The sequence below is a fragment of the Serinus canaria genome, chromosome 22 (genome assembly GCF_022539315.1).
Source record: "Serinus canaria isolate serCan28SL12 chromosome 22, serCan2020, whole genome shotgun sequence".
NCBI lineage: Eukaryota > Metazoa > Chordata > Aves > Passeriformes > Fringillidae > Serinus > Serinus canaria.
The window spans coordinates 466,682-479,797 of NC_066335.1; the positions used below are offsets into that span (position 1 = coordinate 466,682).

The window sequence follows — 13,116 nt, forward strand, 5'->3', positions numbered from 1 at the left end:
GGTCATAAATGATTGGGGTCACAAACACCCAAATCCAGCCCCAAACCCTGCTGAGATCTCCACAGCAAGGACCTGGGAGCAGGGAAACCTCACAGGGTCCCAAATAGCAACAGGGGCCCATGAATATTGCATTCCAAACTGGGATATTCCCTGGGAATATTGCATTCCAAACTGGGATATTCCCTGGAAATATTCCCTGGGAATATTGCATTCCAAGCTGGGATATTCCCAGGGAATGCTGCTGCTCACATCATTTCACATACATCTCACATTTCACAGGCTGAAGGAATGCAGACATTCCCAAGGCTTTTCCTTTCCCAGACATTCCCAAGGCTTTTCCTTTCCCACAGACTTTCCACTGAGTCAGAAAAACCTGGAGAAGACCCCCCCCTCCCTCAGCAGCCCCCCCTGAGCACGGGGGCAGCAGGGGAGCAGCACAAAGAATCTTCTGGAAGCCCCTCACCCCCCTGGGGGTGCCAGGGAGGTTTTGGGAGGGTTTGGGGGTGGAATTCTGCAATCCCCACTTTCCTTGGGAGCAGCAGTTCCCTCATGGCCCAGCTCAGGTTCCCACTCCAGTCCTGTGGGATTTTTGGTTTCTCCAGCCCTGCCAATCCCTGCAGCTGTGGAAGAGCCCCAGGGCTGAATTCCTGTGCAGAAATGCAGAATTCCTGCTCAGGCTGCAGCTCTGGGCACATCCAGCACATCCAGGACGGGCCCTGGCTGGAGGGGACAGCTCCTCACACTGACCCTGTGACATGAGAGAGCATCTCCCTCCTGCCCTGCACCTCTCCAAGATATTTTTCCTTCCCACTTTACCAGGAAGGACCCTCCAAAACATTTAACTATTAAAAAAAAAATTAAATAATCTACAAGTTCTGGCAGTGTGCCACAGACTTCAGCCACTGTCTGCATCCAGGATGATTTATTTCACACTCATGGTATTTTTTAATAAGTTATTTTATTACCCAGGGAGAGGATGCTCTGTCTGGCATTTCCATCAGCCCCACACAAACCCTTATCTCTGACTCACTTTTGGGGCTTTCTCTGCCAAATTTGGGGGGAAAAAGCAATTTCTTTCCCTGGCAGTGGAAGCTTGGTTATTCCTGGTGGTGGCTGTGCCCTGCTAAAGGTGCCTGAGCCACTTTGTGTGAAATCCATTCTGGCAGGAATGGACACTTGGGGCTCTGTCCCATCCAAAAAAATCAGGTTTTGTGTCAGAGTGCTCTGGGCTTTGGGAGGAAAAGCTCCAGGTGTGAGTTCCCAGCACAAGGAAAAACCAGTCTGTGAAAATCAGAGAAAATTCAGTGCCCAGGCTTGGCAAGGAATGGCTCAGAGCCCACGGGAGGTTTGTGCACTTTAATAATAACATCAAGGCCAGCAATCAGGAGTAATGACTGCATTTAACAAGGACACATTGAACATGCAACACACAGAGGGTGAAACATCCCTGCACAGCCCCGAGCTGCAGCACCAACAGAAACCTTAAATGGAGAGCCCAACCCAGCCCCGAGCTGCTCCCCTGCCCCAAAAACCTCCCAAAGTCACCCCAAACCTTCCCAGAGTCACCCCAAACCTTCCCAAAGTCACCAAAACCTCCCAAAGTCACCAAAACCTCCCAATGTCACCAAAACCTTCCCAAAGTCACCCAAACCTTCCCAGAGTCACCCCAAACCTTCCCAAAGTCACCAAAACCTCCCAATGTCACCAAACCTCCTAAAGTTACCCCAAACCTTCTCAAAGTCACCCCAAACCTCCCAAAATCAACCCAAACCTTCCCAAAGTCACCAAAACCTCCTAAAGTTACCCCAAACCTTCCCCAAGTCACCCCAAACCTCCCAAAGTCACCCAAATCTCCCAAAGTCACCCCAAATCTCCCAAAGTCACCCCCACCTTGTAAAAGCCACCCCAAACCTTCCCAAAGTCACCCAAACCTGCCAGAGCCCCCCGAGCCCCTCCCCAAAAGCAGCAGGGACTGGAGGAGCCTCCAGACCCCAGGGAGCACCCACAGAGCTGGTGTGGGCCAGGAAAGTGAAATAAAATAAATCAGAATAAATCAGAATAAATCAGAATAAATCAGAATAAATCAGAATAAAGCAGAAGCTGAGCCCTGGTGAGAGCTCAGCCCTGGGAGGCTGCCAGGCCCTGGCAGAGCTGGGAGGGAAGGGGAGCAAAGGCATTTCCCAGCCTTTTTTGGGGACCATTTCAGCCAGGGCTGGGCAGGGAGAGGTCCCACAGGGTACAGAGGCACCACGAGGGTGCTCCAGCTCTTCGACCTCATTTACATGGCATTAATTGGCATTAATTGGCATTAATTGGCATTAATTGGAGCTGGCTGGAATCCTGGAGCAAGGTTTCACTCCCAGCCTTCCGTGGAGCCCCTAAATTCATCTCTGGGGTGCAGCAAAGAGGGACTGGGGCTTTTAAAGGCACCTGAGGGACTTTTGGGAGCTGCTTCTGCAGCCAGATTTAGGCTGGTCCTAAATCAGAGCCCCAGAAGGGGTTGGGAGGGACCTTAAATCCCACCCAGTGCCACCCCTGCCATGCCAGGGACACGTGTCACTGTCCCAGGGGGCTCCAGCCTGGCCTTGGGGACACTGCCAGGGGTCCAGGGGCAGCCCCAGCTGCTCTGGGAATTCCTTCCATTCAAACCAGGTACAAAATTCACCTGCAGACAGGCTCAGGTTTTTGTGGGAACATCACCAAAGCCCATCCTCTGCAGGGCTGTGGATGTTCCCAGCCAGCTCCAGGTGCAGAAATGGGCTCAGGTTTTTTGGGACCATCACCAAAGCCCATCCCAGCCAGCTCCAGGTGCAGAAATGGGCTCAGGTTTTTTGGGACCATCACCAAAGCCCATCCCAGCCAGCTCCACTGCAGGAAGGGGCTGTGCAGCCTGGAGCTGCCCCAGTTAATGCCATGTAAAACAGGTGCTCGTCACTACAGGAAGTATTTGTACATTTACATATATTTAAAAAAAAAAGCAATACAACCATAAAAAACAAATACAAGCACAGCTTGATACGATGACATGCCATGAAATGTCATTGGCTTTATAATAATTTACTACAACTTGAAAAATGTTCTTTTATCCACGAGGGACAGGAAATGCTTCCATCTAACATATGGTAAGCATGCAGCAACAATATGTACAACAGAAATTTGGAGCTCGCTCTAGATTCTGTTCAACTGGGTGATCACAAAGGGAGCATTTGAAAATTCTGATTTTTCCTAGCCTGATCTAGGCTTTGTTTTGCTCCTTTAAATCTGCAGGGTTTGGGGTTTTTCCCTTAGTTTGGGGAGAATGAGGATTTCTCTGTACATCTGCAAATCCTCATGGACAATACACAGCTTTTACATTTCCCCCCAGCAGGAGGTTCATTGGTTAATTAACCAATTAATTAACCAATTTATTGGCTAACCAACAGCTATAAAAATAAAAGTCTCAATGCTGTCTTGTGGAAAATCAATTTCCTCCCCAAACGTTTTGGAAATGCTGAGGATCTGTGGGGACAGGGATCCTGTGTTACACCTTCACACCTTCCCTGGTGGAACAAACCACACCAAGAAAACCAGGCCAGGCCAAACCAGGCCAAACTAAACCAGGCCAAACCAGACCAACCAGGCCAAACCAGGCCAGACCAAACTAAACCAGGCCAAACCAGACCAGACCAAACTAAGACCAACCCAACCCAACCAAACCAGACCAAATGACACCAAAGAAAACCAATCCAAACCCAACCAAACCAAAAAACCAAAACTAACCCAATCAAACCAGACCCAACCAAACCAGACCTAACCATAGCAACCAATCCAATCCAAACCAGACCAAACCCAACCCAACCCAACCCAACCAAACCAAACCAGACCAAACCCAATCCAACCAAACCAGACTAAACTCAACCCAACCCAATCCAACCCAACCCAACCCAACCAAACTAATCCAAACCAGACCAAACCCAACCCAACCAAACCAGACCAAACCCAACCAATCCAATCCAATCCAATCCAATCCAATCCAAGCCAATCCAGTCCAATCCAATCCAATCCAATCCAATCCAATCCAATCCAATCCAATCCAATCCAAGCCAATCCAGTCCAAGCCAAAGCCAGGAGCTCTTTGCCTGCCCAGAACCCCTCCTCCCACGAGGGATCCCCCCCAGCTGGAGGGGGGGTCTGAGCTCCCCCTGCCCCTGGCAGTGTCCTGGGGGGGCAGGAGCTGGGACAAGGGGGTGGGGGAGCAGCACAGGGGCTCAGGGGCTGCTCCGTGCTGCCTGCACACAGAACAGAACAGAACAGAACAGAACAGAACAGAACAGAACAGAACAGAACAGAACAGAACAGAACAGAACAGAACAGAACAGAACAGAACAGAACAGAACAGAACAGGACAGACAGAACAGAACAGGACAGACAGAACAGACAGAACAGAACAGAACAGAACAGGACAGACAGAACAGAACAGAACAGAACAGAACAGAACAGAACAGAACAGAACAGAACAGAACAGACAGAACAGAACAGGACAGAACAGAACAGAACAGGGCAGACAGAACAGAACAGAACAGAACAGAACAGAACAGAACAGACAGAACAGAACAGGACAGAACAGAACAGAACAGGGCAGACAGAACAGAACAGGGAGTCCAAGGCAGGACAGACAGAACAGGGGCTCAAGGGAGGACAGACAGAACAGGGGGTCCAAGGGAGGACAGACAGAACAGGGGTGTCCAAGGCAGGACAGACAGAACAGGGCACCAAGGGAGGACAGACAGAACAGGGGCTCAAGGGAGGAGCCCAGCCCTGGCTGCTGCAGCCCCAGCCCCTCAGGGCTCCCAGGTTGGTCTCACCAAGGGCTGACCCTCACCTGGCACCCAGAGCTCTGCCAGGCCTTCCCTGCCCTCCCTGCCCAGAGGGGCCAGGGCAGGTCTCCGCTGAGTCTCTTTCCTCCATTCCCTTTCCTCCTGGAGATTTCTTTCCTTTTTCCCCTTGTTTTGGCAGAAAAGCTGGCACTGGTATTTCCAGAAGCAGAGCCTAGCAAAGCGTTTCTGTGCCTGGGAAGAAGGGAGGTGAGAACCCCCTGCTCCTGACAGAAGTGCAGCTGCAAAGGTGGATTTCCCTCCCGGGGGTCCCAGAGAGCTTTGTGAGAACGGCAGGGGCTCTGGGGGGGCTGCAGGAGGCAGGGGGTGCTCTGCAGGTGAGCAGGAGGCAGCAGAAATGCAGCCAGTGCATTTCCTGGCAGCCTGGCTCCCACCTGGGCTGGGCTGCGACAGGAGGGGCTGAGGCTGCTGCACCTGCCCAGGGCGGGGAGGGGCTGCTACCTGCTCTGGAAAGGAGAACAGAACACCCAAACCCCCCAGAAACCCAGGTGTGCAAGGTGAGCCCAGGTGTCCAGGTGTGCCAGGTGTGCCCAGGTGTCCAGGTGTGCCAGGTATCGGCAGGTATGCCAGGTATGGCCAGGTGTGCCAGGTGAGCCCAGGTATGCCAGGTATGGCCCGGTGTGCCGGTGTACCAGGTATACTGGGTGTGCCAGGTGTCCAGGTGCCCACATGTGCAGGTGTCCAGGTGTGCCCAGATGTGCCGGGTGTCCAGGTGTGTCCAGGTGCACCCAGGTGTGCAGGCATGCCCAGGTGTACCAAGCATCCAGGCGTCCCAGGTCTCCAGGTGTACCAGGTCTCCAGGTGTGCCAGGTGTGCAGGTATCCAGGTGTGCCCAGGTGTGCCCAGGTGTCCAGGTGTCCAGGTGTGCCCAGGTGTGCCAGGTGTCCAGGTGTGCAGGTGTGCCAGGTATCCAGGTGTGCCCAGGTGTGCCCAGGTGTGCAGGTGCCTGGCTGGGGCTCTGCAGCCCTGCCCTGCAGAGGGTGCCCGTGGTGGCACAGGGGACGCAGAGGTGGCACAGCCCAGCTGGGGCCGGCCCTGGGGCTCTCCGGGGGCTCTCGGTGGCGCTGCTGCTCGAGGGGGGCGCAGGGGGGAGAAGGTTCCAGAAGGGGGGGGGTGCTGTCCCCCAGGGCAGGGCTGGGGGTACAGTACTGCTGCCAGAGCCCTGGGACAGCTCTGGGGGACCCCTGGACCCCTCAGGCCGTGGGGCGGGGGGGGTGGGGCCGGGACGGGGGGGGCGCCCGGGCGGGGGGGGGGGCCTGGGGCGGGGGGGGCAGCGGGGGCAGCGTGGAGGAGGGGGAGGGGGCGTGGGGGGAGCTGGGGGGAGGGGGGGTGTAGATGGGGGCGGGGGGCGGGGGGGTGTAGATGGGCGCTGGGGGGGGGGCGGAGGGGTAGGAGTTGTTCAGGGGGTACTTGGGGGGGGTCTCCGTGTTCTTCACCCGCGTGAAGTTGATGCAGCGGCCCTGGAACAGAGGGGGGGAGGGGGGAGTTACTGGGAGGGGAATTGTCACCACCCTGGTGTGGGATGGAGCTCTCAGACCACCCTGTCCCACCTCCCTGGCACAGCTGGGACCTCTCAGACCACCCTGTCCCACTCCTGGCATGGGATGGAGCTCACAGACCTTCCCATCTCACTCCTGGTGCCACCCTGGCATGGCAGGAACCTCTCAGACCACCCTGTCCCACTCCTGGTGCCACCCTGGCATGGCTGGGACCTCTCAGACCACCCTGTCCCACCTCCCTGGCATGGCATGGAGCTCTCAGACCTTCCCATCTCACTCCTGGTGCCACCCTGGCATGGCTGGGACCTCACAGACCACCCTGTCCCACCCCTGGCACAGCTGGGACCTCTCAGACCACCCTGTCCCACCCTGTCCCAGCTGGGACCTCTCAGATCTCCCCAGCCCACCCTTCACCAGGCTGAAGGGATTTTTGTTCAGCTGGGACACTTCCCTGCCCGGAGCAGTTCCTGAAGTGCATCCCCTCCTGGCCAGGGTGTCTCGACACCCCAGTGCTCCTCAGCAGCCAATAAATTGCTTTTCTTGCTCTGTGGTGCTAAGCTACAGTTTGTTGTACAGTTCTAAACAAAACCTTTGCCCTCTGAGCTGTCATTTTCCTTTTTTTCCCTCACAAGTTCCACCTGCAAGAGATCCCACTGTAAATCCTGGGATGTCAAATCAGCAGGGCTGTGTCATGGATTCATTCCTTGGCTATGAAATCATCCCCAGAGGCACCAGAGCATTTCTGGATCCTTTCTTTGCTTTTGGACTGCTGAGCTCGGGCTTATTTGCTGTTTTACTCTTTCCTCTCCCAAAGTAAATGTTTTTCCTGGTGAAGAAAAGCCAAATGGAGCAGGTTTGCTGGGGATTTTGGCAGGTTTGGAATCCCCTGCCCTGAGGCTGCACAGACCCTCTAATAACCCATTTCTTTAATAACCTATAATCCAGATTATATATAAGATACGATATATAAGATATATAAGATAACTAATATAATAATAGATAATATATAATATCATAATATATAATATATAATTATAATATTAATATATAATTATGATATATAATATCTACATATGATATATGATATATGATATATGATATAAATATATGGGTCATATATAATATCCCAATAATAGGTTATATTATATAGGTTATATTATATAGGTTATACAATATAGGTTATAACAATATAGGTGATATATAACATAATAATATAATAGGTTATTCAAAGAAACCAGGACGGACAGAGAAGGAGATTTCACAGTGGTGAGATCCCACCAGAAAACTTCCAAACCCCCTCTTTTCCCTGAATCTTCATTAATTTGGGGAGGACAATCCCTACACACAATTTGTTGCACCTTTCCTCTCCTTATTCCCTTCTGTAGCTGCATTCACCCACTCAAGCACAACATGAAAATGCAATTTATGCAGTGCAGTGACAAACCAAAGCCAGCTTGCCCCATGGCTGGGGAGTTCCTGGCCAGGTCTGAGCTTGGGACACATTTTGCCAACCTGAATTCCTGACAGAGCACCCAGGGGGTGCAGCTGGCACTGCAGAGCAGCAGGAACTGCCTGGGTCCTGTGGGCACTTTGCACAAACAAGGGCTCCCGTGCTCCAGTACAAAAGTGATAAAGTTCTCTAAAAAATGCATCTCTATTTGCCTCACCTCTGTCTGATATAAACCCAAGCTCATTAGTGCTGACAGGAATGCAAACCCAGTCTCCTGAAAATGTGAGCAGACCACAGGAATCCCCTGTGACCTCCCCTGGCTCATTGGAACCATCTGCTGCAACCCCAGAGCCCCCATCCCCGGGCCTGGCTCCTCCAAAACCACAATTTCATCATCTGTTTGTGCAGCTCTGCCTCCCTGGGAGCCTCCTGGGCACCTCTGGGTGCTCCTTTTGCTCTGGGCTGGCACAGGAGCTCCCGAAGCCTCCTGCACAGCAGGCCAAGCTTTCACACAATTCACAGAATTCACACAATTCACAGAATTCACACAATTCACAGGGTTGGAAGAGACCCTCAAGATCAGCCAGCTCAGCCCCAACACCCCAGCCAGACCCCAGCACCCAGTGCCAATCCAGTCTGGTTTTAGACACACCCAGGGATGAATCCCCCACTCCATGGGCAGAGCACTCCAGGGCTTTAGCACTATTGCTGTAAAAAACTTCTCCCTAAAACACCCAGCCTCCCCAACCCTGTCCCTAATACCCAACCTTCTCCCTAATACCCAACCTTCTCCCTAATACCCAACCTTCTCCCTAATACCCAACCTTCTCCCCAACACCCAACCTTTTCCCCAATACCCAACCTTTTCCCCAATACCCAACCTTTTCCCCAATACCCAACCTTTTCCCCAATACCCAACCTTTTCCCCAACACCCAACCTTTTCCCTCACTCCCAGCCCCTCCAGCCCTTTCCCTCACTCCCAGCCTTTCCCTGGGTGCACCCTGAGCCTGTTCCCCCCGGCTCTGCCAGTGCTGCTCAGTTTCCCCCTGTTTGTCCCTGCTGGGCTGGCAGGGGCTGCAGGAGCACTGGCACTGTCCTGCCACTGCTGGGGAAACTTTGCAGGAGTCTGGGGTGCCAGGGGTGCCTTGTGGCAGAGGAGGGGTCTCAGCCTGGATCCCTCCTGCCCAGGCACTCCTGGGGCTGCAGGTACAGGGCAGACATCGCAGGGTGTGAGCAGGACAGGCTGGGCTCTCAGGGAGCAGCAGAGCACTGAAATAAATCTCCAGTCCCAGTTCCTCCCCTGGGGCTGGGCACATCTGTCCTGGCAGTGCCAGGGAGCCCTGGAGCACTGAAATCTCCAGTCCCAGTTCCTCCCCTGGGGCTGGGCACGTCTGTCCTGGCAGTGCCAGGGAGCCCTGCAGCACTGAAATCTCCAGTCCCAGTTCCTCCCCTGGGGCTGGGCACGTCTGTCCTGGCAGTGCCAGGGAGCCCTGGAGCACTGAAATCTCCAGTCCCAGTTCCTCCTCTGGGGCTGGGCACATCTGTCCTGGCAGTGCCAGGGAGCCCTGGAGCACTGAAATCTCCAGTCCCAGTTCATCCCCTGGGGCTGGGCACGTCTGTCCTGGCAGTGCCAGGGAGCCCAGGGAGCCCAGGGAGCCCAGGGCCCCCCAGCTCTCAGCAGCAAAGCCCAGCTCAGGGCTGGAGGGGAGGCCGTGCTTCATTCCGTGCCAGGAGCCCTCTGGGCAGCCCAGCCCGAGTGCTGGAGGGGATGGAGGCCCTGATTTCAGCAAGGGATGGCTCTGGACGGGAATGATGTCAGCCTGGGACCCAGCCCAGCTCCCTCCCAGGCTCCAAAGCAAACAGAGCTCTTTTTCAGCTCTTTTTCAGCTCTTTTTCATCTGGCTTCACCATTTTGTCTCCATCAGGGGGGTGAAGGAAGGAGCCCGTTCAACAGCACTGGGTCTGAAACCTGCTTCCCCTGCTCAGCAGAGAGGGGAGAGGAGGCTCAGAGCTCCCAGACAGCTCCCTGGCAGCTCCTCTTGCAGCTCCTCTTGCAGCCCCTCTTGCAGCTCCTCTTGCAGCTCCTCTTACAGCCCCTCTTGCAGCCCCTCTTGCAGCCCCTCTTACAGCCCCTCTTGCAGCCCCTCTTGCAGCCCCTCTTACAGCCCCTCTTACAGCCCCTCTTGCAGCCCCTCTTGCAGCTCCTCTTGCAGCTCCTCTTACAGCCCCTCTTGCAGCCCCTCTTGCAGCTCCTCTTGCAGCTCCTCTTGCAGCCCCTCTTGCAGCCTCTCCTGCAGCCCCTCTTGCAGCCCCTCTTGCAGCTCTCGGGGACATCCCGTGCCCAGAGGCTCCTGCTGCAAGGCCCAAGGCCCAAGGCCCAAGGCCCAAGGCCCTCTCTGCCTCCCACGCGTGCTGCCTGCAGGGCTCCGGGCATTGATCCACCCGAGGAGGCTCCACAGGACCTGGGGGCTCTCTCTGGGGCTGGGGGCTCCTGTCCCTCACACTGTTCTGGAAACTTCTCCTGCAACTGCTGGGGAGCAGCTCCATGCTGTGGGCACAGGCTGGGCCGGGCTGGGCTGGGCTGGGCCGGGCTGAGCTGGGCCGAGCTAGGCCGGGCTGGGCTGGGCTGAGCTGAGCTGGGCCGAGCTGGGCCGGGCTGGGCCGGGCTGAGCTGGGCCGGGCTGGGCTGAGCTGAGCTGAGCTGGGCCGAGCTGGGCTGAGCTGGGCTGGGCTGGGCCGAGCTGGGCCGAGCTGAGCTGAGCTGGGCTGGGCTGAGCTGGGCCGGGCTGGGCTGAGCTGGGCCGGGCCGGCTCCTCCAAGGGCTGGGAAGCACAGCAGCCAAAGCCCAGGGTGACAGGGGTGGCAGAGGTGACAGTGGAGGTGGCAGGGCAGGCAGGGCTGGCAGGGCTGTACCTTGTCTCCGGGCTGGGGACGCATCACGGACACGCGGTCGTAGCCCTTCCTCAGCAGCACCCAGAGCGCGTCCAGCTTGCCCTGCAGGGACAGAAATGGGGAGGGGGGTTTGTCGGGGGGGTTTGCCCTGCCCAGAGCCCAGGCTGGGCCCACAATGCCAGGGCCTGCAGGGCGGGCTGGGGGACAAGGCTCTCTGGGGGACCAAGGTTCCCTCTCAGGGACACTCGATGAGAGCTCGCTGCAAAGGAAGAGCACTCAGGTGTGAGATAACAGCACTCAGGTGTGACAGAGCTGTCAGGTGTGTGCCAGGTAACAGCACTCAGGTGTGTGACAGATCTGCCAGGTGTGTGCCAGGTAACAGCACTCAGGTGTGACAGAGCTGCCAGGTGTGTGCCAGGTAACAGCACTCAGGTGTGTGACAGAGCTGCCAGGTGTGTGCCAGGTAACAGCACTCAGGTGTGACAGAGCTGTCAGGTGTGTGCCAGTACGCACCAGGTGTGACGAGCTCAGTGTGTGCCAGGTAACAGCACTGGTGTGACAGAGCTGCCAGGTGTGTGCCAGGTAACCAGCACTCAGGTGTGACAGAGCTGCCAGGTGTGTGCCAGGTAACAGCACTCAGGTGTGACAGAGCTGCCAGGTGTGTGCCAGGTAACAGCACTCAGGGTGTGACAGAGCTGCCAGGTGTGTGCCAGGTAACAGCACTCAGGTGTGACAGAGCTGCCAGGTGTGTGCCAGGTAACAGCACTCAGGTGTGTGACAGATCTGACAGGTGTGTGCCAGGTAACAGCACTCAGGTGTGACAGAGCTGTCAGGTGTGTGCCAGGTAACAGCACTCAGGTGTGGCAGAGCTGCCAGGTGTGTGCCAGGTAACAGCACTCAGGTGTGACAGAGCTGCCAGGTGTGTGCCAGGTAACAGCACTCAGGTGTGTGACAGAGCTGCCAGGTGTGTGCCAGCACTCCTTCCTGGAGATGAGCATTGTAAAACTCCAGTGAGGGCAGAGGTGTCTGGTGGGAGTGTCCCGGGACAGGACTGAGGGTGGCAAGGTGAGCTGGGCGTTGGGAGGTGCTGGGAAGGACTGAGTGTCCCCAGGCAGAGCTGATCCTGCTGCTCTGCGTGGAGCCCCAGCTCTGCGAGGGGCAGAGCTCACTCTGGGGCTCTTTGGGGGCTCCTGTGTCACCCCCAGTCCTTGGGCTCTGACCAAGGCTCCCTCTCATGGGGCAGAGTCCCTCTGTTCCCCTTCCAGGACCCACCAGGGCCAAAATCCCCCCTGGGATCTCCGTCCTGCTGTCAGCCAGAGGCCCAGAGCTGATCTGGGACGTGCAGGGTGGAGGCAGACACGAGAAATGACTGCATGGAACTTGTGTCCAGAGGATGTGGGGGAAAAACTTCCCAAGGTGAGAGCCAGGAAAGTCTGGGATTCTCAGAGGAAGAGGCAAGAAACTTCTCTGTCAGATTCTTCTGCATTTGGACACAGAACTCCTCAGAGCTGAGGGAAACCATCCCTTCTGCTCCAGCCCATCTTCCCCCTGCAGCAGAGCTGCTGCAAGCTCTTGATCTCCTGTCCACCCTGACAGCCCCAGAAATGAGCACCTTCTCCTTCCATTTCTCCTCTAGGAAACCACAGGCAAAGCGACAACTTTCCATGGAACAAATTAAAAAGTAATTAAAATTAAAATCCCTTTTGACTCTGCAGCCCCAATTTCCAAGAGCCTGCCATGGTTTCTTGGGGAGAGCCAAGAGCTCCATCTCTGGGAGCCTGGGTGGAAGGGAGGGAGGGAGTGTGCCTCATGGAAAGGATGATGGCTGGAGACACGGGATGGCACGGCTCCCTCCTGGAGGCAGAAAGCCTCTGTGCTCTCCTTGGATGGGCTGGGGCTCTGTGTCTGGGGCTCCTCCACAGCTCCAGCACGAGGTCACTTGGAGGAATACAAAAAATGCAAGGTCTGAAGGCAAACAGAGCCTCGAGTCCTGCTGGATCTGAACCCAGAGAGAAGAAACACTCGGGGCAGATGACAAATGAAGGAGTGCACAGCTCCAGCCCTGGAATTTCCTCTGAATTCACGGTGAACTCAGCCCTGCACTGACCCTGAGTTACCTCAGTGCTCCTGAGACCTGCTGGGGCCAGGCACGGGCACCTTTGGAGCTGGCTGTGAGCCCAGGTGGCCACAGCAGCTTTGGGAACAGACCCAGGAGGGACAGGGGCTGGAGAAGGGACAGGGATCCACCTGGGAGTGCTGGGGGGGCTGGGATCCACCTGGGATCCACCTGGGATCCACCTGAGCTTCCCCTGGTGAGCACCACTCCTTGCTCCAGCCCCAGGCTGGGCTCAGCCTCTTGTTCCAGGTGATGAGGATGAGAGGAAACGGCCTCAGGTTGTG

The 13,116-nt window shown here is 55.9% G+C and overlaps 1 protein-coding gene across 1 annotated transcript in view; it reads right to left on the reverse strand.

Moving 5' to 3' along the window:
- Positions 1-6,067: 6,067 nt before the first annotated feature.
- ANTXR1 (ANTXR cell adhesion molecule 1) overlaps positions 6,068-13,116 on the reverse strand; it is a 42,943-nt gene continuing 35,894 nt past the window's right edge. Inside the window, exons 17-18 of the mRNA XM_050982981.1 lie at positions 10,738-10,818; positions 6,068-6,334 (exon numbers count right to left, since the gene is read on the reverse strand). Coding sequence (XP_050838938.1) covers positions 6,068-6,334; positions 10,738-10,818 — 348 coding nt within the window. The remainder of the gene's footprint in view (positions 6,335-10,737; positions 10,819-13,116) is intronic.